This window comes from Castor canadensis, chromosome 2 (assembly GCF_047511655.1).
Source record: "Castor canadensis chromosome 2, mCasCan1.hap1v2, whole genome shotgun sequence".
Classification (NCBI taxonomy): Eukaryota; Metazoa; Chordata; class Mammalia; order Rodentia; family Castoridae; genus Castor; species Castor canadensis.
Genome location: NC_133387.1, coordinates 108692765 through 108720030, shown reverse-complemented (window position 1 = coordinate 108720030; position 27266 = coordinate 108692765). Strand labels below are relative to the sequence as shown.

Genomic DNA, 27266 nt, shown 5'->3' with positions numbered 1-27266 from the left:
TGAGGATGAAACATGTACAATTGAGAGAAGTGACAAATGGTCTCTGGCATTATCTGTGAAAACTAAAATTGTGTGTGTTCTGCAATTTAGCAACTGTACTTTAAGGAATTTACCTCAGAAATATGCCAGGCATGGTGTTGTGCACCTGTAACCCCAGCACTCAGGAGGATTGTGAGTTCGAGGCTAGCTTGAGTTACATAACCAGTTTGAGTTCAGCCTGGGCTACATACATAGGTGATACCTATGTATGTTTCTAAAAACAAAAAAAAAAGAAGGAAAGGAAGGAGAGAGGGAGGGAAGGAAGGAAGGAAGGAAGAAAAAATAGACTCATAAGTACATAAAATATTTAAGCATATGTTTTGTTATTAATGCTTAATAGCTATGGTATATCCATACACTTGTATATAAGCTCTTTAAAAATGAGGATATGAATGTACAACTGTGGAAAGAAGTCTGACATGTATATGAAATTGAAGAGGCATGCAAAGAATGATCCCATATTTTATTTTTTATTGTTATTGTTGTACTGGGGGTACATTGTGACATTTACAAAAGTTCTTTCAATATATTATAGTTAAATTCACCCATCCATCATTCTACTTTATCCCCCCTTCCCCTCATTCCTGGGATAGTTTCAACAGGTCTCATTTTCCCATTTTCATACATGAGTACATAATATTTCTACCATATTCACCCTCCTACACCCTGTCCTTATATCCTCCCCCTCCCATTGGTACTAACCCTCAGACAGGACCTGTTTTACCTTCCTTTTCTCCATTTTTGATAAAAGACATTTTTGTTTGTTTATGGTAGCTATACAGGAGTTTAATTGTGACATTTCCATGTATATGTGTATTGTAACCCAAATTGGTTCATCCCCTCTATTTTTCTCCTTTCTACTTTAGTTTCCTTCTTACGGTGATTTCAGCAGGTTTAAAAATTCTGTATTCATTCTTGAATAGAAAGTACATATTTTAAAAGAAAATAAATTCTATACATGTATGTTGCATACACACACATATTCTATATGCTTGTGTATACATTTGGGGCACTTGTGGGGTGGTGTTTATTAACTTGGAGTCCCTCTTAGAGGATAGTGGTGGAAAGAAGGGAGTGAGTTGGAGAGGAGGAGAAAGAATTTGCTTTTATTTTTGATTTTTCAGTGTCATTTGAATTTTTTTCCTAAAGCGTGCACTATTTCTTAAGCAATAATATCACAACAAAAAAAAGTTCAATGAAAATGAAAACTTAGCTCAGTGTAGCCTTACATTTGCCTTCCCTGTCCTCTCCCTGAAGCCCAAGAGAACAGGGTCTAGTTAGCACAATTAAATGAAGATCTCATCCACTGGGTCCACCTGCTGTGGCTGGGGCAATGCAAGTGTCACAAAATCTGGAATGGTTAAAAAAAAATACTAATGGCAGGAGAACTCTTTTGATTGCTTCTGTATTCTTTTTTTTAATTGCTTTCAACTTGGATAGCATCTAGGTTGGTATTTTGCATGATGTATTTAAAGAGAATGAAACCTTCATTCCACATGGGGTCTACACTCTGGTATCCTAATGTCAAAACAATACCCAAGAAATGGAATTAAACTAAACAGTCATCAACCAATGAATAAAGAAAGTGTATTGGTAGAATTCTATTTGGCCATAAAATCAGTGTACCCCTGTCATTTGGGATGACATAGATAGGTCCAAAAGACACTGTGTTAAGTCAAATAAGCCAGGTGCAGAAAGAGAAATTCAGCCTGCTCTCACTTGTATGTGGAAACTAAATATTTAATCTCAAAGAAGTAGAGATGAGACTGGTGGATACTAAAGAGTGGGGAGTATGGAGGGAGGGGAAGGGAGAGAAGTGGATCAGTGTGGATACAAAATTATAGCTAGATAGAATAAACTCTTTTTCTGTTATACATTAGGGTGACTGTATTATCAATAATGTGTATATTAAAATAGCTAGACTAGAGGATTTTGAATGTACTTACATTATAGGTGGCTCACACCTATAATCCTAGCTACTCAGGAGGCAGAGATTAGGAGGATCATGGTTTGAAGCCAGCCTGAGGCAAATAGTTCGAGAGATCCTATCTCGAAAAAAATCCTTCACAAAAATGTTTGAAGTGATGGATATACCAATTACCATGATTCGATCATTATACAATGTGTACATGAATAGAAACATCACAATGTACCACATAAATATGTAACCATACTAATATGTTAATTAAAAATGACACACGATCCTGAGTACTTTGACCAAGAGAGCTGTCTCTAAAATGCTTCCTATAAGGAACTGTCAGTCAGTATTCTATCTCACCACTTGATAACAAAGCTAACAAAAGACTCATTTTCCTCTGATAGTTTTCTTGTTCTTAACATTATGCTTAGTTTGTTCTGGGATCTGTTTAAAGAGAGGATGGCTGGGAGGGTAGGGGCAGGAAGAAGGGAAGCTCATGACACAATACTTCCAGGAAAAGGAATCACCCCCGCTTTTTTTTTGTTTGAAAAAAATGTGGTCTGAAATTTAGTTTGTATGCCCTTAGCAAAGGAAGTACCATTTCTAAACCCAAAAGCACTTTGGAATTATGTTAAACCTTGAGCACTCTAACAGTGCTCAGAGCATTTAAAGAGCTAGGCCAGTTTTAGTAAAGAATACTTTCAAGTTTGATTGGTGTTTCTGCAATTAAAATCAATGTTTGGTTTTTTTTTTTCATCTCTAATCCTGGGGAAACAGTAGCTAGTTATGGGGTAAAGATGTACATTCAGCCAATCAAGAGTTGATATTTTTTTAAATCATTATTGCTGTACTGGGTGTATATTGTGACATTTACAAAAGCGCTTATAATATATCACAGTTGAATTCACCCCCTCCCCTGCTTTCCTTTCCCCTTCTCCCCATTCCTGGCATAGTTTCAACAAGTCTCATTTTTCCACTTTCATACATGAGTACACAGTATTTGCACCCTTATTCCCTCTTCTCTTATGCCCACCCCTTCCCACTGGTACCCACCCCTGGAAAAGACCTGTTATTTTCTCCTGCCCTTCATTTTATTTCTAAGTGTATTTTGATAGTCCAAAGGAGTTTCAGACTTCAGATCTGTACATATTATGCTTTAATCAAATTCACACCTCCCCCAATACTTACTCATTCTCTGTCATCATGATCCCCTAATATTCAACAGTTTACTGTACAGTCCATTATATTACATTCATATATAGATGGGTTGTTTCAATATTTTTTGTTTTCAATATTTTTCATTCATTTCTAACAGTCTTTCTCTCTTCCACCTCCCATAGTCCTCTTAGACTGACTCACTAATACAATTTTGTTCTCTCTCTCACTATATGTATGCATTTTATTAAATATTCAAATACCAGAAAGTTCATATGATTCCACTTAATATATATGAGATACTTGAAAAACAGAAATATTCAATAACTGCCTTTTTCAAACCCTCAGTTCTTTCTTCCCAGGCATTTATCCAAAATTGGGAATGTACCCTAGTTTACAATGTCTTATAGATAAATAGACACTCAATAAGGGTTTACTAACTTGACTCCATGAGTTGGGAAGATGTATTGACAGGCATGAAGGAAATAGAACTAAAGCAATCTCTCCTTTCCTTTGCAGTACATGTCACCAATTCTTTGGATAAGACTGTTTTCTCCCTCTTTTTTAGCATTCTTTCCAAAATACTAGTTATGCTTGTGTATTATCTTTTAGTTTGGTTTCTGAAGGGTCTGCGGGAGAGTGAGAGGCTTGGGAATTGATAGGAAATCTCAGCATCCCTCTCTGGTCCAGCAGTGGGGGCTGCCACAGTTACCTCTGCCTCCTGGACCACTGTGTGTCTTCTGGAGCAGCAGGGACTTGAGCCAGGTGGTCACTAAGATCCTCTGGCTCCTATAACCTAACTCTGTATTGGATATTGTCTTAATGTTATTTGTAATGTGTTTGTTGGAACATAGACACAAGAAGTAAGTCTGTAGGCATACACAATCAGCTTAGGGAAAGAGCCTCATATATATTAAATAACAGTGGAAATATTTTATCTAGTTAATTATAGTAAATCACTTTGATTGAACTCTTACATTAACTAAACACTGCCCTAAGCATTTTTTTTCATTTCCACCTTTAAAGACTCACTGAAGAGGATACAGTTATCTCCAAATTATAGGAAACTGAGACTCAGATAATTTAACTAACTGACCAAAGGTCCCATAGCAAGCTGGAGGTGACTATAGAGTATGAGCCATTTGAGCCCTAGACTTCAAGTGTCTCATTCTTCTGTAACAGAGTGGAAGTTCTGTATTCTGAACTGTTATTTGACCTAGGAATTATACTGTTGGGTAATTCTATATACTGAAACTGATGCATTTGGGAGGGCAGAATTCCAGAACTTTGTTGGGTGAATTGTAATTGACTTGAGAATTCATTTGCTTGTAGTTGATAAGCTAATAATTCAATTTCTCATCTAATTTGCCCATAAAAACTTCTTATATGCAATGCTTTATTTATAACACAGGTAATAGATAAATCAAATAGAATTAGTGTTTATAATTTAACCAAAAGTTTCTCTAATTTTTCCAAATAAGTGAAATTTTAACACATCTCCTAAATGATTCCATTTACCTTTAGTACTTACTGCCTTTCAGTCAATAGCGTTTTGTGTTTGCATGTCACTCACTGTGTATACTGTTAGGGAAAGGTGGGAACTTTCCCTAAGACATGTATGTCTGTAGTATGTTTCAAGTTACCAAATAATACCATAAACTTATTTAGCATATCAGAATTTGCAATCGTTGTTATTTTTGTTTTCAACACGACTGTTAGAACTACAATAAAATTGTAGTTTTTAGCCTCCTTTTCTGCTTGAGGAAAGGGTTCTAAAGATGTGACCCTTTCCATGTTTCCATCAGTCTTACATTTGGTCAAACCAGAGCTATATCCCAGATCAAATACCTCCTCGTCACAGTGTGTTCTTCTTTGGGATCTGTTGACTTAATTTTTTATTTTTTTATCATCTTTATTATTCTTTTATCATCTTTGCATGGTTTTGCATTTAGGATGGTTAAGGGGGAAGATGTGTTGAAAGTGAATTTGTAAGACTATTTTGCCAATCGTGAAGGTTTTCATAAAGCAGTAAACTTTCCTCTTGGAAGTCTTCCACGTGAAAGAATACAAGAGTCCCTGGGCACAGACGCTCACCTGAGTGATTAACATCCCAGCAACCACGACTCACACTGGGTGGGGGCGCTTTTAGGCAAATCAGAGGATCTTTTAAAAACCATCAGTGAGCCAAGGCTAGGCAGGATTGAATTGAGACTGAGCTCTGACGGCACATGAATACATCCAACATTGTTCCTTCCGGTTCTGACTTTTTAACTCCATGTTCCTGTACACACTGAGAGTAATTTCTTATTCCCCTTTAGCCCGTGTGGTTTCTTCTGCTTTGAGAGCTCCTACTGATCAATCTGATCCACAGTATTTTAGAATCACAATCCCTACTGTTTCCATTACTTTTCTCCTATGTAGATTAAAATAAAAGTGCCAAGATTTAAGATCAAGAACACAGGAGAGTGGCATTTTAGGGGCAGAACTCAAGACCGATGTAATTCTTACACATCTGTTATTATGAACACTCTCTATTATCTGAGGTTGATATTGATCCCTAAGAGATAGATCATTTATATTTTAAAAACACATGATTGAGAGTTATTTGGATGCATTTTCATATGAATTGAGCCAAAAGTATGACATCCCTTCATTGACTAAGTCCCGATCTTTTAAGATTCTTCCCTGGGCTCTCATGCCACAACATCCATATGGGCCTAGAGCATCATGGAGGACTCCAAAGTTATTGTAGGAAGGATCATAATAAGAAAATAAGTCAAAAAAAAGCTTAATTTGTTAGTCTTCCATGCCTTACTCCATAATAGTGACAGCTGGTTAATCACAGGGACATATGTGTACATCCTGAATGCACACCCTATACACATTGAGCCATGGGCCAGCTTCTTAGGCCAGGGTTCCACTGCCGAGGGCTTCACTGTCATCTCCATGGAGGCACATCATGGAGCTTGGAGGATACAAGTGGCTTGGGTCTCCCCAGCCTGCAGTGTCCCTGCTTTATATAGAAGAACTTTTTTTAGATAAAAGTTTTGTGTAAGATTATTTTGCTATTCTTACCAAAAAGAAAAATTGCTCTACCTCCCGAAAGTCCTCAAAGTTTAAGAAACATTCTAGACCTTCATCTTATGTGAAAGTAAGAGTTGTCAAACGGTGCATATATTTCCTTCATCCTCTAATTCAGATTTTTCCCCACTTATGAAAGAGGTGAAAAAATAATACTAAGACATTCAGCTACTGTTACTATTAAGGTCTTCTATTTAGAGCAATTGAATCAGGTACTGACTTAATGCATGTGTCCAACCCTTGAGCATAACATGAGCACTTTCAATCAATTTCTCTCTGGCCTTTTGTTTTTCCTTGGGAAATTCTTATAATCCTACCCCATCTTTAACTATTCATCTTGTATTGGCTATCCAAATATACCCAATAATGCTCTTTCTGAAAATATGCCAATTGCGCTAATTACAGCTAAGCTGGAATATTACATCGTGATGTCTGTTTCCTACCGAATGTAATACTATTCCCCAAAGCACATCACTGGTGCCTGGACAGATTCTATTTTAAAGATTACAGTAAAGGTTGCTTCATATATTGGGGGTGATTTTACTGCCAGTCCTCTAAAATGTTGGTGTAATTCTTGTGGGAGGTTTATTCAAACCAACAAAGAAATGTCACACCATTCCTTATAATTTTTTTAGACATTTTACCATCTGATTTGTCATTTATACACTCTCCTTAAAGTTTGGGGAATATCCTCTTGCCTCTTAAGCCAAGTTGCCAGCTTGGCAGGCACAAACATGTCTTTGAGAAGGAAAGTAGCCTGGGTCTCTGATGGTTCAGCCTCCCCACCCTGCTATGTCCCTACTTTATATAGAAAAGATCTTTTTTATAAAAGTTCTGTGTAAGATTATTTTGTTCTTCTTACCAAAAAAGACAAATTCCCTTGATGATCTCCCTAAATTCTTTAAAGTTTGAAAACCATTATTCCACTGCTGCTTTGTGGGACTTCTTCAAGCAGCCAGAAAGGGTTGGTCTGCATTGTGAGGACTTAGGTCCTCACTAGCTGTGTCTTGCATGTGGTTTGTCTCCCAACTCAAGCGTAGGTTAGCTCTGGAAGGGTGGAAGCTGGGAAAGATTCAACTTCCATGGGGTAGGAGCACATTGTAGCAGTTATGTCTTCTCAGTGTTGGATGCTTCAGAGTAAGAAAGCATTCCCCATCCCTAGAGGCACTGGTCAAACTTAATCCTAATCCATTCAAAATAAAGATGGCAGCCTGTAAAACTCAATTTGGTAAATCCTACTTTGTGAAGAATAAGCAAATTTTGATATGTGTGGACTGTATTTTATTCCTATTTCAAACAGAAGTCATGGTGATGAAATTTCTTTGCATTCAGGAAAGAAATTATTTTCTCCAGTAGGCATGGGGTTCCTTCCATCCCACCCCAAGAAGCTTTTCCCTACCAGGTTAGATAAAACTGGGCAACTGGCGAAATAGTCCCTGGCTCCTGAAAGTGAACAGATCCGGCCTGTGTAGCTTTGCACAGGGTGCCTGTCAATATCCTGAAGAACAAACCAACATGTGGGTAGGTGAAGTAGGTTTTAAAAAGCAACTTCCATACAAGAAGAAAATTCATCAAAACATAGTGAGAGCCCTGCACAGATGCTTTTGGACCCAGTCATAAAACTTCCAATGATTTTTATGATGGTGATTGTTAAGAATATGTACAAAGATTTGGCTAGTAAGATGTTCATTGCAGTGTTGTTTAGTCATTTAAAACACAAAAAAAGCTGGGAAACAATACAGGTTCTGCACTGAAATATATCCTTATGTACCCATCATAAGTGAAATTGTGGAAGTATGGTCCCTGGCACAAAAATATGTCTATGACAATGTCTAAAAACTAGCTTATTTTGAAAAACAAAATATTATTGAATATTATCTATAATGTTTAAATATGTGCATATATATACACCATAATTTTAATAGTAGGGCTCTGGGATTGCAGGTATTTTTTTTTCTTTTGTTCTCTCATGTTTGTGTTATGGGAAAAGGCAATGGAATTCATTTAAAGAAAGAAAAATGTGTGTTGGTCTCAACAGAGAAGCTTAACTCAGTCCAGTTACCACCTCTTCACATGGCCCTTTTGCACCATTGAAGTGAGGCCCAAGCATGCTGGCTTCCCAGTGGCTGTTGACAACCATCCTAACCTCTTGCTTCCATCTGTCTCTGTAGGGAAGGAGAGTCCCCCAGTCAGTGATACTCCAGATGATGGAGATGAACCCATGCCTGTCCCTGAAGACCTTTCCACCACCTCTGGAGGACAACAGAATTCCAAGAGTGAGCGTGGAATGGGTAAGTGGGGCCATTCTGGGGATCTATAGGTTGTCACCCACTCTCTTCCCATGAAACTGCTATCTCCTTATGTCTTTCCAATGCTGTGATTAAAAGATGTGAGGCATTTTATTAACTGTTTCCCTCAGTCATCACCTTAAGGAAATATGGTGCAGAGGTGGGCAGCTCATGGTCCTCATGTATGAAAGAGGAACACTCATGGGCTAGCAAGAGAGGCAGGGGGAGAATCACCTGGCATGGGGTACATCTCCATCTCTCCCTCCATCCTCAGACCACTTGCAAGAATACCAGATTTTATGAATTTTCCTTAGAGATCGAAATTGGTACATTTTGTGTATGTGACAAGAGGGTGACTTTTCTTTTGAGCTTTGTGTTAGTTAAGAGAAGCCTTAGCTGGCTGTTTAAGTTAGCCCTTTACTCTCCAGATCTTAAATAGAAGACTCATCGGACCATAATCCTTTCAGTCCTGATACTACCTTGGCGACATTCTTGTTGAAATGATTCAATGATATGAAAAACTAGTAAATGTTTGGCAAATAAAAAGACAAATGGGAATTTTTAATGTTACAGAAAAATCTAGATTATCCAAGTTATCAAACATTTATCCACCTATTTGTAAAGAATGGGAGTGATCCAAAAATCACTTCACTGGTTAGCTTATACAATCTACCTACCATTCATGTTTAGAAGAACTTTCCACACTTTTTCATTACAAGAAAACAAAGGCCCAGGGAAAGTGAGTGAATTAACCAACATCAAGTGGTAGAGTCAGAATTAAACTCAATTTTTGACTCAAAAACCAGTTTTTACACTCCACCGTGCCATGTTCTCATGAGCTAATGAGTCATTAATTCCTTGGAATATCTACTTTAAGAAAAAAGATAAAGCTGTGATATTGAGAGCACTTATTTACATAAAAGAGTTTCATACAGGATACCCAGGTCCCAAGAGGTAGAATGGATCAGTGTGAGTCAGCCACATAAGCACTATGGCCAGTCTTCCTGTAGGACATCCTGGTACAATCATTAGGAATATTTTATATGTTCAGCTTAAAAACAAAGCTCACTTTGGGTATAACAGTTCTCTTAAATTTTTTTCATTTATCAAATATAATTAATGACATAAACCAAGAAGGACAGTGGCTAACCCATTTGCTGTAAATGAACCCAAAGAACAAGTATATTTACTAGTTATAACTCCCTATCAGGAAGTGGCTAGTCTATGTGGGAAGATGAATGGGTAGAAAAATAACACCTGGGTATCATTCCCTCTATTCTATGAGAACAGGGTCATAGACATCATTTTAGGGTTTCCCAAAGATTCAGATGATCAACCATGCTTTATTTTAATTGATGTGTTTATTTCTAAGATTATCTTCTGTTTCTTGCAAGGCATCTTGGTTTTACCATATGCTGTGCTGCTACACAACTTCCTTTTGAAACACACCTATTTATTGATAAAATGTCAATTTACATAAAAACAGTAAGTCAATAGTGGTATAAAATGGTAAAAAAAAAATGCAAAGGTGACACATGAGCAGCTAACGTGGTGGTTACCTCATTGGTTTGGTCCCTGAAGTACCTATTGCAATGGGTATTGTTTTTTCACTTAACAGGGATGTAAACATATGCCCATAGCAAAACAAAGAGCTCTGGAAGCAGGAGCCAAAACGATTATCCATTGACCCTGTGACTAACACGTTAGAGCCCAGACTTAAAGATTGGGAAGCTAGCTCTGTCCTTGTGAAGAATGTAAAGGGCTCACACTGAAGTCCCTGCAGCTGCTGAGAGGCCACTGTGGAATCCTCCTGGTGTGAGCATCCTTTAGAGAACTGAAAGTCAGGCTGATTCCTAAGGGCAGAGAAGAGCACACAGTATATTGTTATAAGTCCCAGCAAAATGCCCTACGTACCTCATCCCCTTGAAGTTCCAGTGTGGGTGATTGCCTGGCTGAAGATCAGCCTTGGCTGCATTGCTGACTGGTTCCCTGGACTGTGTGTCCCCTGTATTCAGAGTCCAGTTCTCAGTCCCTGATGTACCCAGTGTGATGTCCCTTGGCATTAGGGTGAGCTCATCGTTTCTTGAGAGTTCCCCTCTCTGCCCCTTGTCACACGTAATATGATTTTCAGCGCACTTTTCCTTTTAGGGTGAGGTTTAGAAAATAAGAATTTTAAAATTCTGAAATTTAGTAATCCCAGAAAATGCCTTTACTTGCTTTGACAATAGCAGTTGATGTGGCCCTGGGGACAGGCTGGCAAAGCTGTTTGACATGGGCAAAGCTTCTAGTGGGTGACTAGAGACCAAAGTAGCAATTTCTCAAAGCCAGGAAAGCAGAGTACAGAAGCCCAGATGGTAAACCAGACACCAGGCAAGAGAGAGTTGGGGAGAGGAAGCCAGGATTGGGGGTTTAGGGCCCTAGAGGACCCACCAGGAGAAACGGGCATCCAGGGAAGCCACCGCACATGACAATCACACAGAATCACTGTGGTTCTGGAAGGAAATCCAATAGCTTCAGTATGTGTAAGAGGTTGTCTGGTAAGGTAATTTGTAGTGTATAACGTTAAATAAATGGTGTAGATAACTTTAGGAAATAATATAAACTGGCAAGGGAATCCATAGATTAAAGGAAATAAATTCCATGTCATATTTCATCAAGTTATTTCATGGGAGTGGGTCATTAGGACAACAGAGTGTGAAAAGATGAAGGACAGAAATGAAAAGAAACCCTTCCTTTGGGACAGAAGTGTAAGGCAAGAGGCATTGTTGAAATATAGGGTAGGTGAAAGGGGTGGTGGCCTGGCAGGGGTGGGAAGTGTATCTTAAAAGGAACAAGTTGAAGACCCTTCTCCCTGGCCGTGAGCCTCAGGGCAATGCTTTTCCTCTGTGAGCTTAGCTTCCTCATTTTAAGGGGACAAGAACAACTAAACGTGTCCCAGAGTGGCTTGGTGGGTTAAACGAAAAAAACATGCACACGCTTTGCTACAGACAGAATAGGAAAGGCAAAGTATAACAGGCAGGAAAAGAACACAACTTGTGCAACTCAATAATCTTTCAGATTGAAGAGAATGAAGGAACCTGTTATAGCGTCAGTTGAGAAAGGGGACAGTAGATAACACTGTAACACCAAGGATAGAAGAGGAATTTATTAATTAAAAAAATTAATCCATAAAATAAGCAAGCTGAAGACAGCCAGAAAAGAGAGGAATTAGTTAGAATAGGGCAAGACCAAAGGAAAGATTAAGGGTACTAACTGCCATCAGATCCAAGTTCAAGCCAAGGATTCTAGCTGATAATACTGTTGGATAGTTCAAGGAGAAATGAGAGAGGCAAAAGGTGGGAAAAGACAGGAGAATATTTGGTCATAATAGACAGCAGGGATTACCATTTTAAAAAGAGAGGATGATTTTGAAAAGCTGTGAGCCATTTTGCCAGTGGTATCATTCAGTTTGACAAGAATCTAAACAAGCACAGACCACAAATTAGTAGGGTAGCTGGTGTGTCATTCCCAGAATGAGAAAAGCAATGGCTTCACACCTCGTTACTTTACAAAGGAGTGTAAAAGGGACACCAACAGGTCTCTGTATAAATAAGGAGAATCAGGTGACAGCCTAAAGGCAGAGCAGGAGAGAGTTCTTGCTTACCCAGCATTTTCTTCTAGGTCTGAATAAGCAGAAACAAAGGATTTGAAGTATAGCTTGAACAATTTAAGTTAGATGCAAAGGAGAACTTTCTGGCTAAGAGAGCTTCAGTCATCACCACAGTCTACTAAATGAAACTGTAGCTCATTCTTCTGAAGTGGTCTCTTTAAAACCCTGAGAGACTCTTCAACTCTCTTTAAAAGCTGAGAATTCTCAGCTCTCTGAAGTGGTTGTGTCTGAAACTATTTGAAGCTGGGGAAAATACTCAGTGACCTCTTAAGGGAACCCCAAGTTTACTCAGTCACCAGAGCACACACGTGGAGAAGTGAAAAGTGGACTGGGATTGGCTTGAGAATTCTTGACCAGAGCCTGTTGACCTGTCCTGAGGGACTGTGTCAGGATTGGAGTCCACAGAGCAGGCAGGAGTTTTTACAAGAAAACAAAAACCTTGTTATTTTCTTCCTTTCCTCAAGAATTCTTCATGGGTTCTTCTGTCATGAGTTCTTGCCTTCACTCTCTTGCTTTCTTTCTTCATACTCACTTCCATGCCCTAGCATGAATCAAGGGTCCTCAGTCCCTAGACTTCTACTGTCAAGTACACAGGTCTAGGTTTACCTTCCAACGTGGCGAGCTGGGGGCTGTGGCCATGGCCTGGGCTGCTTCCTGACTCAGGAGAACTCCCTAAGCTCTGCTCTGCCCATGAATGCAAATGGCCAGGAAGCAGGGTTGGTGGACTGGAGCCTACTGAAAAGGAAAGGCCAGGGGATGGAGAGGAAAGATTTGGGGCTGACTACCCCTGAGAAGGATGCCAGGCAGTTGAAGAGTTTAGGGTAGAATCCAAGGGAAAAATCCAGGGGCAGAAGCTCCAGGGCTAAATTACAAACATGAATTACACAAGCATGGGGTGGTAGAATGAGAAGATATGAGGTAGAGTGGGGCTGGAGTCACTTAGTCGACCAATCAAGATTGGACCAAGGTTGGGCCAATCTTGTGCGGAAGGAAATGTGAGTTTGAAGTGGGGAGAACATATTTTTATATATGGCCCCATTACGTTCTAGAATGTTCTTCTTTGGGTTTGCTGACTTAGGTGACCTTCCACAGTCTTGAGGAGAAAACCCATTTCCTCTGAGATCTCTCACAGACATGTTCAGAGACACACAACTCCAAGAGATAGAAGCTAAATCAATACAATTTTGTCCCTTCTTGGTATATACTTTGACCAAGGTTTGATTCTCTCTGGCAAAATTTTTTTTTAAAAGTAGAAAAATAATCTGTATATTCCCTTTCCCTGGGAATCTAGGAAAAAATGATCATGTAATCACATAAATCTTGCTTTTTTGATTCGTTCCATTGAAATGAAAAACCTTGACTCAGTCATGAGTCTCAGGACTACTAAGGTGGGAATTGTAAGAGGATCCTTTCAACTAGTTGCCAAATGCTCCCTTCATTTTAAAGTTTGAGGCAGGAGACGAGGGGGTGATCCTGGGGTGGACAGTGGCTATGGCTTCTCTAACCTGGGAGAGGGAAGAGGGACTGGAGAGTCATTCAGGATGGGAAGAGAAAGTGGGCTCGTTGGAGATTGGGCAGCCCAGGTTTTGAGTACGGATGTGAGCCTGCTTATCTAATCAGCAGCTAGAGGAAGTTGTTTTTATCTGTGAAATGCATCTCTTCTGAACCGATAAACCCCATTTTAGCTCTGGGGAGACATTATCTAGCAGTATCTGAGCAGGAGCTGCAGCTGAACCCAGGAGTGTTCAGATGTGAAAGAGGTTGCAAACAGAGCTGTTTGCCCAACTTGGTGCGGCTGGTGTCTTGGTTTGGTTGGTTGTTTTTTTTTTTTCTTCTTCTTCTTTGAGGGATTACCAACCAAAAGCTTATCATTTGGATTCTTAGTTGAATGCTTTTGAGCTATGGTTTCAATGGGGCACATATTTTAAATTCTGTATCATCCATTTTGCAATTTATTGTCTCTATCTGGGAATGTCTTGTCAAGGCAGCAAGTATTGTCACCGTGGATATATCCCAATCAGTTGGAAAGTGTTCCTTTTTCATGAATTTTCCAAAACATGAAATAACAGCATTGCAACAATGATTCTCCCACCCTCTGGGTCTTTCCACATTTGGCCACAGAGCCTCTTCTGTGGCAGGTGCACTGCTTCCCACTTCAAAGAGAATTTTAAGTCACAAACTTTCCACTGTTGCCTCTTGGGTTTTTATTACCCCAATCTCTCAGTTGGTGCAAAAGGTTTGGGAATCACAGTGCTCTTCTGAGTGTCCTCACAGTTTGGATACAGTAGAGCTTAGAGTGAGGGACATGGGGCTGTATCAAGTGCCATTCCAGTGCTGGCTTCTTCTGAGAGCAGGCAGCAAGGGTTAAGGACGTCCTTGGAAACTGATGTGTGTGTGTGTGTGTGTGTTTGCTTATGTGTGCATGGTTTGTATGTGTCATGTGTGCATGTGTATGCATGATTGGGTATATTGTGTAGGTACGTGTGTACTAGACGTGCACAACTGCCTGTTTGCTTATATGTGCATGAGGTATCTTGCATGTGCATACACATACCCGGAAGGTAGTGTATATATAATATATATATATATATATATATACATGTGTGTGTGTGTGTGTACACATACGGTGTATGGTGTGTTTGTGGTGTGCATGTGTATGGTATGGGGTGTGTGTGTGGTGTGGTATGTGTGTGGAATGTGTGTTTGTCTGTGGTATGTGCATTTCTGTAGTGTGTATATGAATGTGGTGGTAGAATGTATATTTGTGTGTATAGGGCCTGAGTGTTTTTATGTGCATGTGTGGTGTGTGTGTGGTGTGTGTCTGTGTATGTCTGTGAGAGAGAGAGAGAGACAGAGACAGAGAAAGAGTTGACAAGAGACCACAGCTGTGTCCTCTTGGAGAATCCAGCTCTGTCCATTCACTTTATAGTTAGGGCCCTGGCTCTGTTGGGTCCTAGTTTGTTAGCGCTGGCTGTGGCTTTGGGCTATCGCTGCACCTGGGAGGTGGGAGTCACCTCACCCAAGGCTATAGTACATTTCAGGCCCACTCTGAGGTGGAACACAGCACAGATGACCATCCTGGTCACTGCTGTTGACATGGTCACTGTGTTCACCATGGTGTTCCTGATGTCAGGCATTCTAAGTCATCTGGCCCTGCGTGATATGTGCCTTTGAGACTCCTGTTAACAGGTGACTCAGACAGAGTCTGAGCCTAACCTCACACACTGAGCCTAACCTGAAACAAGCCATCCCTCAGTCATAGCATGGAGGGTAGCCAAGGGCAGTCTGGCAGGACCCACAGAATCTGTGAAAGGATACAGCAAGCTTCACATCTGAACAGCACCTGAATCAGGAAGAGTCTGGCAGGCCCTTCCTGGCCCAGTTGGGGACAGAGAGTAGACAAGTGTGCTGATAGAGAGGCTCATAAAGATGGACTCACACTTTGGGATGGTCCCTCCCTGCAAAGGCCACCATGTCCCTGCTTCCTCGTATTTGGGGGTTGGTGACCACAAAGCCCTGAAAGTTCTTCAGTGTCTGACCCAAAGACACTGCTCTATCCTCTACTGCCCTGCCTTCCCTGCTGCATTTACTTTTGGGTGTGTGTAGATGTCCTTAGATCGCTGAGATTGGTTCCAGTTTTCATTTCTCTGGCCTTCCAGAAATGAGGAAATCCCAGTAGTACTTGGAGAGCCACTGCCTTGTTGATCTCCAGAGCTAAGGGCTGGAGAATTGTGGCTGTATACATATGCACAACCAAACTCACCAGAAGTAAAGGTGTTTCCTCAAGAATGTAGACAAGGAAGGATTGTTCCCAACTGGACTGGCAGGTGGCAGCATAGGATGGGGGGAGATTTACAGAGCAGTTGAAGTTTGGGTAGGGGCATGAAAGCCAAAAACATTTTGAGTTTAAGGAAGAGTGGGGAAAGGAGCAAACGCACAGAAGTAGCTTGCTCTGGAGTGTGCAGAAGGGTGTCCAAAGGAGACCCTCCAAAGGTGTTGAGCTAGGGGACAACCCTTGGAGAGCTATGGGTTAGATCACTCTTGTGACAGATAACAGCGTGAAACCATTAACGCCTCTGATCCCAAGGAGAAATCATGTGAGTGTGTGCCGGAAGGTTGTAGTGGGACAGAAAGAGGGGGCAGGGAGAGGCAGTGATTGTCAACTTACTTTTATGGATAGAGGGATGAAGTGACCGTAGCTTCAACCATGGTGATTGGGATGCTAAGGATTCTATTGAGCAAAAGCAATATTGATATTCACAGAGTTGGGATTAAGGTGAGAGCCAAGGATGGGTCTCAGCCAAGGAACTTTCTGGCATGCAGGGGTGTAAGAGGCAGAAGTCCTTTCAGTGTGGGGTGACATCAGTTAGGGAGGGACAGTGGAGAGAAATGTCAGGAACACTGAGAGCCTTAGGGAAGAATAACCTTTAATTATCTAGAAGAGAAAGTAAAGAATGCAGAGAATGAGTTCAGATAAAATTGGTTCAGGTGCAAGTTCCTGAAAGAAATATGACATGGAAGCCATGAGAAAGAGATGTTCACTGAGATGAGGACAATCAAAGGGTGTGCCCTCCCAGGAGGTCTTGCCGGGGGGCAGGAAGTGGGGGGTCTCTGGTGCATTTCCCAAAAGTAACTCAACAGGGGTGCAGGCATAAGCCAGACTGCCAAGAAGAGTGAACTGGTGAGTGGGTGAAGATAGGAGGGCAACCCCTGGGGATGATGAAGTGATTAGGGAAGAAAGAAAGAGGGAAAGGAAGTAAGCTGAGGGAGTTGAGGAAGAGGGGTAGGATTTACAGACCCATCCTTTAGGAGAATATTTAAATATATTTGACGCCCTATAGAATGAAACTTAGTGGAAAAGAAGGGATTACAATCTAAGAATCCAAGAGGAGTCCCAGGGCAGACAAGGATCATTACCTAATGGCTAGGTGTGGTGGCATCTACCCCTGTTCCCATGACATCCTGCTCCCCTCACTCTGGGATGCCCCAGTTGAGAGAGGGCTTCCCAGACCACATGGTCTGACAGCACTCTCTCACTCTGTAACCTTATCCCACCTTCATTTTCTTCTGGAAGCACATATCACACCTATAGATGAAGAACTCAGTTCTGATTTGTGCTCTGTTGTGTCCCCAGCACCTGGCATCCCTTAGCAAAGGAGAATGTCCCATAAATGTGAATAGAAGTGAATAGATGGGATGACGGGTAGTGGCGCTTTCTTAAAGAAAGGCAGGCAAAAGGAAGTGGAGGGCAGGAGAGGGAACTTGAAGTTGAGAGGGAGGAAACAGGACGGTATCTGCTGTCCATCATCTTGATAATTTCAGGTCACTGTTTCTCAATGGGCATGACCAGCATTTGAGACAATGGAGCCTTCTATGAGAGATTGTCCCTCCCACTGTAGGATTCTTAGCCACTCATATCCATAATACTGACAATACTGCCATCTCACCCAGGTCACCGTGACGCTCTGCCATCTCCACCATTTAGCCAATACGTGTCATCCTTACTTTCCCCCAACATCTCCCACACATAAGAACTTTGCAAATTCAGACTTCTTACTGTTGTCAGTAATGTTCCAGAACCTTGTAGATGAGCTAAAAATAATTAGAAAAATTGGACCAGAAAAAAAGTTGAAAAACTCCCATCTTCACCATTCCCACCAAGATATGACTTTTTACTTCATAGTCTCAAAGGTGTAGGTTCACTATGGGAAGTGGTTTTGTTTTTATAAACAGAAACAGTATTAATCTCACCTTCATTTTGTTCTGACAACTTAGATTCAGGATCACATTGTACATCATTGTTTTAGGAAAATAAAACTGCTCCAGAGTAAGTAGATACATACCATTTTCTGTTTCTAACTTTTGGTCTCAATCCTATTTTCTGCTTTTCTTTCTCTGAGTTGAAAGAATTGTTAGCTCTGTGTACAAAACAACCAACCGACATTTTGTTAATTTTCCTTCTATAGGGGGGTTTCAGAAAGAAATGGAAAAAAAAAAAAAACAGGTTTTGAGCTGTGGTTGCTGATGCCACCTGTCCTCCTATCTGGTTAGGACATTTTCTGATTTGGGAAGTATAAATATAACTCAGAAAAAAAAAACCTTCCCTTCCTTTTATGCAAAAATAGAAAGGTTTAAACAGAGAAACAGAATACAGCCTTAACCATTGCCCTATAAACTTTCCATAGCAACAGTTTAATGAATGAGACACTGGCTCCAGGGAGAGGCCCCTAGGGAAGCTGTCCTCCCTGGGTCTTCTCTGACCACCCATGTGTGGTTGAGTTGCAGCTACTGTACTCCAGAAAAGCCAAGGAGCTACATATCACAAGTTACCACAGATCTGCTGAGAAGTCAAAACCCTTTTCCCATTAGGATTTGTTGGAAAACAGAGACTTACAGGGAACTCAAAAAAGTGTGCTTCAGTTAGTAAGGAGCCAACTAGAATCAGCTGACTGGTGTGTATTTATTGATTCTGCCAGGCCATTGTTAAACTCTTAGGAGCTTAAAGTCAACTATACTTGGAAGTATTTACACCACAGATAGTGGAAAATGCTACAAATTCAGCCTCTTCTGTTTTGGTTTTGAGGGCTATGTATCTGCACTAGTTTAACATAATTTTAATATCTTGACAGCTACGATGAAATTTGAAAGGAGTCATTATTTTGCAGATAGTGGTGTTTTATGAAAGAATGAGGATAATGGAGAAGGCTGTGGGGTAATGAAAAATAAAGTTTGTCCCTCAGGAATGACTTCCAGTGACTCTTTGCTGTTGGTGTCACAAATGAGAGAAGTTGGAACAACTTGCCTGTCCATATTAATAAGCACCAAGTTTCTGTAGCACTTAGTTTGGTCCTCGGGGAGTATTAGAATTCTGTGTCTTATTTCTGAGCTATCATTATTACTATTGCAGTTATAATCACCTGAAGAACTTAAAATGCAAAGAGATGTGTCTAAAATTTTTGTGTGTGTGTGGTACTGGGGCTTGAACTCAGGGCCTACACCTTGAGCCACTCCACCAGTCCTACTTTTATGATGTGTTTTTTCAAAATAGGGTCTTGTGAACTATTTGCTCAGGCTGGTTTCGAACTGTGATCTTCCTGATCTCTGCCTCCTGAGTAGCTAGGATTACAGGCGTGAGCCACCAGTGCCTGGCCCTAAATTTTTTTAATATGTTACTAAATTACACTGACTTTTTTTTTCTGGAAAGATGTCAACCTTTCTAGACGTATCCTTCAAATAACATGGATCAACATGGTCTTCTCCAAAAATTTTTTGTTGACTCCTGTTGATTAAATTCAACCCTGGGAGGGGGGGGCAGGGTATTGTGTACAAGTCTTAAGAGATGACCACAGTGGTCCTTGCACATTTTAAGTCTTCGAGGACTTTCCTAGTCAGGCCTTAGCAATATTCAATTGCTAAGCAATATTCAGTTGTCTGGAGGAGGGTGAATCTGTACTGGACAGGGACTGGAGAGCCCTTGGGGCTTTGAAGTACCTGACACTTGCTGCATCTCACTCATTAACTGAAGAGCCATTTGTGCCCTACTTTCAGGAGTGAGTTCAGAGCGATAGATCTGGGGTGTGTCCCTGCATGGCTGGCTGCCAGGAGAGTACTTCCCTACAGGGGATGTGGCTACAGGCTGTTGATTTCCACTGAAGTCACCGGGCCAGGATTCCAGTGAAGTCCTGAACATCCGATGTCCTTCTCCAGCAAGCAGGGTGTGATCAGGAAAGGCATCCAAAACCCACTCCTGTAAAACTGGCGGAGGCAGGGCCCAGTTCACTTTTTCAGAATGAAGGACTGTTACCCTAGAAGAGAAATCCTGCTGAAATGAGAAAAGGACTTTTATTATCACCCTGCAGGCAGCAATATGATTATTTTTATTATTATCTTTAGAACCTGGCAGAATGTTGACTGTTTTCACAGTATTCTATGCTCTCTGGTTGAACTTGGTGGTAATAAAAGTAAGCATCTGCCAGTGACCCCAGAGCATTTCTCTCTACTTCTGTTCTCAGTATAATGTTTAATAACAACAATTAACTGCTGCCTGGTGTGGTGATCATTTATTTAATCTTAGCGTCACAGTTAACACAGCCTTTAGTGAACTCGTGTTTGGAAGCAAATTCTGAGGTTTAAGTGAAATAAGTGGCTGGAATCCTGAGAAGATGAGTTATTTTTGTCATTCTAAAGGCTGCATTTACTTGAAATTTTAAATGAATGTTCCAGTCCACACATGGTCTCCACACTAGTTTTATATTTGACTTTGTAATGAGTGTCAGAATTTCTCTTAAGGTTTCTGTTTATTTTTCTCTGTTTCAAGAACTGATTTTTTACTATTGATAGAATTCCCAAAAATCCTGTCCTTAACCTGTGCCACACGCATGTGCACACAGGTGCTATTTGTTAGGTAGAAGTCTTTCTAACTACATCCTAGGCAGACAATCCCAGCCCAACTTTATACCTTATGAGACACAACAGCCAGAAATATAGTCCTTGTTTGGGGACAGGGGCTTTCTGGATGAATGACAACCAGCATTTGTAGAATACAGTCATACAATAAGTGACACACACTTTCCAGAGGAAATGTAATGTAACCTGCATAAATACTTCTCAACTCTTTAGTAGCCACTTAAAAAAGAGAACTGTCACAGGTGGAATTAATGTATTTTTTACTTAACTCAGTAAACTTGAATATTAATATTTTAAACATCTGTGCAATGTAAGCAGTTGTTATTGAGAGATTCTGCTTTGAATTGTTCCATGTATTTGAAACTCAGTATATATTTTACACTTGGATTGGCCCCATTTCCTATTCCTAGGAACCCAATGAACCAAACAAGACTACCTAGTGGACGGGGCAAGTCTCCAGAGCTGCAAAGGAATTTGTATCATTCCGTTGCAGAAAATGTCTTACATTCACCCTTGTTAAAACTTTAGCCAGAGTCTAGTCATTAATCAACTCTCTAAACCTAGTTTTAAGTCAATTTACTCAAGAAAGCATTTTCTCAATGCTCATCACAAATACATGTAAAATTTTACTTTTTACTTCTTCTATTTTTTTTGCCCTCATTTTATTAAAATAAAGTCTGTAGAGGTGCAGTACAACTTGAGCTGAGCTGCACTTATTTTCTGTAGCTCCATTGTAACTCTAGGTCTTCTAAGCATTTGCTTCACACAAATAAGAATAGAGCAACATGGAAAAAAACAAATCAATTTCCCAAAACATAGTAGCTGAAGTAAATGCAGAAATAGATGACTTGTGGTTTTTGTTTTCATCCCTTTATTTTATGCCTGTGTTTTCTATGGTCACTTTTCTATATTGAGAGATTTTATTTTTTTATTAGGAAGTAGTCGTTGTACAGGGGGATTCATTGTGACAATTCCAAATAGGCTTTTATTGTACATTGATTAGATCACCCCAGCTGTCTCTCCTCCTCGACCCCCACCCCACCCCACTTAAAGCAATTGCAAGAGGTTTCTTTGTTCTAGTTCATGTAAGTATATGAAGTCCATCCACCATATTCCCTCACCTTCATCTCCTTCATTCCCCCTCCCCCTTCCATAAGTACTTCCCCCCACAATCCTATTTTTCATTATTAATATTTAAGATGATGTCCCAAGGGATTTCTCAGTGTGTCCCCACTGTGAGTCTACTTTACTTTGGTCCATTCAACCCCTTCCATTGCTCTCCCTTGCCCCTTTACCTCCCGCCCCCATTTTTCAACAGCTTTCAGTACACATCCTTATGTCCTCTACCTGCACAGATGTGATGTTTTACGATTTTACTGATGCTGTATCATTCTCTTTTCCTTTCCCTCCTTCCCTGAGTTCCACAGAGTAGTTCCACTGTTAAAAGCATATGAGTTTGTCTATGATCATGTTTGTTTTGTGTATATATTTATCTTTTGGATCTATCTTCCATGTATGAGAGAAAACATGCAGCCTTTGTCTTTCTGAGCCTGGCTTAGTTCACTTAACATGATGTCCTCCAATTGCATTCATTTCCCTTCAAACTACGTGGTGTCATCCTTCCTTATGGCTGAGTAAAACTCCATTGAATATGTGTTTGTTTAATTAAATTTCTTTGAAGGAGGTAATTGCTTTATAGACAAGGCACATTCCAGGAGGATGCCATGAAAGACAGGCTCCAGGTAGCCCCAGTTTCAAAGACAGACACCATGACATATGTGAAATTGTTTTGCAACACAGGTGGATGACCAAGCCCCTTGGTTCTTCCTAAAAGATGGCTGATGAAGCAATGCAGAGGAGGTGGCAAAAGACAGGCCGTATTTTGTTTTATGGGAGAAGGAAGAAGCAGGCCACTCACCTAAGCCTCAGAAAGCAAACTTGTTGTTCCACCTCAGCACCCATGCTTGAGTGGCCCTGGCATTGCACCCCCCACCCAGGGTCCTGCCTAGACCCCAGCCTTCCTGTGTAAGGGACAACGCCTCCTGCTGCCACCCACAGCTCTTCTTGCTGTCAAGGAGACAGGGTGTGCCCTGTGGCTGCTGTGTTTCCTGAGTACACCCTGATACAGAATCACATTCACCATTGTGCCTTTGGTTGTGCTGGTGTTGTTGTCTTGTGATCTCTCCTTTCTTTTCCTCTGCTCTCTTCTCCAGTCCCTCATCCCCTCCTCTTTGTCTCTTCCTGCCCACCCTCCCATCCTTCTTCTTTTCTTCCTGTCTTTCTCTCCCTTTCACTGTTCTTTTTCTTCCACCCCTTCCCTTCCTTCCTTATTTCTCTTCTTTCCTTCCCTTCTTTCTTTCTCTTCTTTTCCTTCCTCCCTCCCTCTCTCCTTTCTTTCCCTTTTTCTTTCTTTCTCTCTTCCCTCTTTTCCTTTCTTCCTTCCTCCCTCCTTTCTTTCTCCTCCCTCTTTTCCTTCCTTCCTCTCTCCTTCCTTCCTACTTCCTTTCTTTCCTCTTTTCTTTCTTTCCCTCTTTCTTTTTCTTCCCCTTCTCTTCCTTCCTTTCTTTGTCTCACTTCCCTCTCTCCCTCCCTTCCTTTCCTTTCCTCCCCTCTTCCTTCCTTCATTTCTTTCTTTTCCCTATTTTTCTCCCTCCTTCTCCCTTCTTTCCTTCCCTCTTTCTTTCCCTGTTTCCTTCCTTTATTCCTCTCTTCCTTCAATTCCTTCCTTCCTTCTAACATTTGATCACAGACACATTTTCATCAAGATTCTATTACACAAATCCAAGGGCCAGTGACTGAATTCTTTTGCCCAGCAGTAAGCTTTGTAGGAAGTGTAGGGAAAAGACTGCCTGGGACCATCAGGCACAACCTCCCTGTGTGATAAGCAACTTGAAATACCAATACAGTTGATAGTGACTAGAAGAGTCAAGGCCACACAAATCTGAAAGTCAGTAGCTCTTGCTTTTTTGCTGTTTGTTGAGTGAATTTATGGGCAAGGAAAAAGACATCATAGTGAAAAAGTTACTACTGCATCTAGCTGTGGTCCCTTAACTGAGTCCTTAACTGAGAATAGGCAGAGCAATACTGGGTTAGATAGAGAGGATGATGGGTTTAAGGACTGGCACTGCCAAACACAGGCCCAGGGCACTTGACCTTGGGAACCCAAATTTCTCCATCATTCATACTTATTTTGTATCTCTCTCCTATGATTAACTTCAGAGAGTCAAGCACATGCTTTATTTCAACCCACTATCTTTTTCTTTTAGTCAAAAAGTCCTTTTGATAACCTAGATGTGAATCAAATGTTGACTTAACCTAGGGAATGCTGATTTGGGCTCAAAACCAGGGTTAGTTGCAAAGTAGTGAGAATTATTTTCTGGTCTCACCTATAAATTCATTTAAGAAAACCCTCAAAATTAAAACCAAAAACCTTCAGAAACTGAGCCCAGATTTGGAGTAAAGTGAGGAGCAGATTTGATTGCCATCTAAATGCAAGGGACTAGGTGGGAAGTGGAGACTGAGCCCCTGTGGAATGAGACAGATGCTGGTTAGGTACCTACTCTGTCCCTGGCATCCTGATAGGCACACAGGTCAACAAGGTAAGATTCATAGAGTTTAAGAGTTTGCCTTCTGGTGGGAGAAAGGATACAACTGCAAGAGAGAGAAGAAAGTGCCAGTGGCTCATGCCTGTAATCCTAGCTATTTTTATCGGGAGGGATCATGGTTCAAGGTCAGCCTGGCAAAATAGTTCACAAGACCCCCATCTCCAAAACAACCAGAGAAAAATGGACTGGAGGGGTGGCTCAAGTGGCAGAGCACCTGCTTTACAAGCTTAAAGCCCTGAGTTCTAACCCCAGTCCCACCATCCTGTCTGGTTTTGTTTTGTTTGTGGTACTAGGGCTTGAATTCAAGGCCTACACCTTGAGCCACTCTGCCAGGCCTTTTCTGGGAAGGGTTTTTTCGAGATAGGCTCTCACAGAACTATTTGCCCAGGGTGTCTTGGAACTGCGATCCTCCTGATCTCTGCCTCCTGAGTAGCTAGGATTGCAGGCATGAGCCCCTGGTGCCCAGCCCTTTCTGGTTTTGAACATCTGAGTCAACTGAAATATTTAGCTTGACGCATTGAACTTCGTAGCTGCTTTTGTCAAATGCCTTGATGGCATTATGGCCAGTGGAAAGGCGAATGCAGCTATGTGTCATAGAATGATGTCAGTCAACAATGGACCGCATATAAGAAGAGGTCCCATGAGATGATGTCACCTAGTGCTGTCATGGCTGTCTTAGCTTATGTTAAGCACACTCTACAATGCTCACACAAGGCAAAAACCACTTAAGTATGCATTTCCTAAAATATATCTGTGTTGTTAAGTGACACATAGCTATAGTAGCTGCTGTTTGCGCATGAATGAAACAGAAAAATACAGAAGAGCCTCTGACGCTGATGGCTTCCTTCCACCCCTAGCACCCACAGAGCTAGCCACAGTGACAGTTTATCTGAGCAATGTTATGTTGCTGCTTTCCAGAGAGATTCCTGTAACCATGAACATACTGCATAAGGGGTCTCCGGGTATAAATTCTCCTTTTGTATCTGTGACAGGTGCTCAGTACCTGTTTGAATCTGGTGAGAGACAGCCTGCTCTAGGTGTAGGGAAACCCTGAAGACTAGACAAGCATTGAACTACATCTCCTGTTGTCCTCCATCCATCTACAACATAACTATTTTCTCTTATTCATGAAAGCCCTTCAAGTCTTCAAAGACAGCCAAGAACGCCCCTAAATATACCCTTCTCCTGGGTAGTTCTTGGTTTCCTCTCAATGTGATGAAATAAACACCACAGTACATTTAGTTTGCTGCTTCTCACTATTCTTGCTTTACTGTGGAATTCCTCAGTGTGCCTAAGTCCCTCCTACCACTGAAAGGACCTTAGGGACCCTGGCAGAAAGTGCAGAATGAAGGAGGAAGCCAGCCTTGCCTGGGAAAGAGCTTACCTATGTCCACATCTGCCTTAGCTGTGCAGGTCCATGGACTCCCTGCTGCAGGCCTGTGAATGTGGGTTATCCTAAACACATTTTCAGGGACTTTGACTCTGAAGTCTCTTCTATGCCAAAATGCAGAGAGTTGAGTAAGATCGTTGCCTCCTTTGCTTCTTCAGATGTGGCACCTGTGCACAGAGAAGATTGTGTGCGATCTTGGCCACATCCCATATTATCTGTCAACCAAGAGCTCATGAGCAGTTTTTTAGGAAAACCTCTGAAGACATAGCTCCTCATCTTGCATTAGAACCTTTGATGTGTGGATGAAAGGCTAGGATCTGCTGATTGTCATCGTCTTATCTGCTTGGGTGCATCTCAGTTCAGCCTGGGAAGACCTTTTGTGGATAGTGACGTAAAGAACACAGGGTTCCTGCCCTCAAGAGGCTCATTTTAATAAGTTCAGGAGATGCATGGCTGAAAACATAGTTATCTTCTTTAATAATCTGTTAAAATAATAATAATATAATAAAGAGGATGAAATTAGCATTCCCAAGCTACTAAGGACTCCACTCTGATCCCTGAGCTCCCTGTGAATTCAAACACCTACAGGCGGGAAGAATGACTAATGGTTTGTCAGTAACCAAGGTTAAAGTAAAAGCCACACTTTTTTTTTTTTTTTTTTGGTGGGTCTGGAGTTTGAGCATGGCTTTGCACCTGCTTTACTGCTTTGAGCAACACCTCCAGTCCATTTTGTTCTGGTTATTTTGGAGATGTGCTTTCACAAACTGTGTGTCTGGATTGGTCTTGAACTGCAGTCATCTCAATCTCCACCTCCCTAGTACCTAGGATTACTGGCATGAGCACTGGCACCTGGCTAAAGCCATACTTTTTAAACCATTGAAAACTTCAATTTTTGCAAGTTCCTTAAAGGGAGCAAAAGTCACACCAAGCACCTAAGCAAAATGAGAAAAAAACAGCACTGTCCACATGGAGGTACATCACCTACAGAAATACCCCTTTGATTCTGCCTCATTCCCATGAACCTAGTCTTACAAGGAGCTTTGTTATCACATCTTTTATTGATTTCATTTTTACTTTGGTGAGTGGAAATATTATCTTTAAGACAGTTGGCTCTCTCTTGAAATCCAGAATTTCCAGGACACAAGTTGAAATATTTGGTGTCATGTCATGTGATTTGATGAACCATTCTAAGGCACATGGTATTCCATAAACACAGAAAGATTTCTTAGAAAGTTTAAGTGAAAGAGGAACCAGGTAGACTGTGTGCCTTATAATAATACTGTGTAGATGACTCTTTTGTGACTACTATTTGTATAACTCTCATGATTTTTGTTAAGCATTGTTGTGTTGCTGTTGTTACAGCCTTGTAATCTTTCTCCTGCCTAATCTTTAGGTCAAGATGGTTTGTTTGAGGGTCCATACAGAAACAGGGACCAAACGGGGACTGTAATCAAATATAAGTATGTACTTCCTTTAAAAGAATAACAAAAAAATGCCAAGATTCTCCTATGATATGCCAGAGCAATGCCAAGAGAATTCTTTTATTTGATTTCTCTTCAGTCAGCTATGCAGTTCCAATTGTGAAATAGTGACAGAAATTCAGTGTTTAAGTTTGCCAAGAAATAAATTCTTTCAAGTTTTAAATTGTTACCTCTGGAAATGACATGTCTGACTTTTTCAGAATCCACAGGAGTCCTAGCTGAAGGAGAAGAAGGTTTGCTGATTAGTGATGCCA

The 27266-nt window shown here is 40.9% G+C and overlaps 1 protein-coding gene across 12 annotated transcripts in view; it reads left to right on the top strand.

Annotated features, from left to right (window-relative positions):
- Ikzf1 (IKAROS family zinc finger 1) overlaps nt 1-27266 on the top strand; it is a 102336-nt gene that overhangs the window by 17190 nt on the left and 57880 nt on the right. For all 12 annotated transcript variants that reach the window (XM_074065518.1, XM_074065514.1, XM_074065515.1 and 9 more), the window contains exon 3: nt 8365-8484. In XM_074065518.1, the coding sequence (XP_073921619.1) occupies nt 8365-8484 (120 nt within the window). The remainder of the gene's footprint in view (nt 1-8364; nt 8485-27266) is intronic.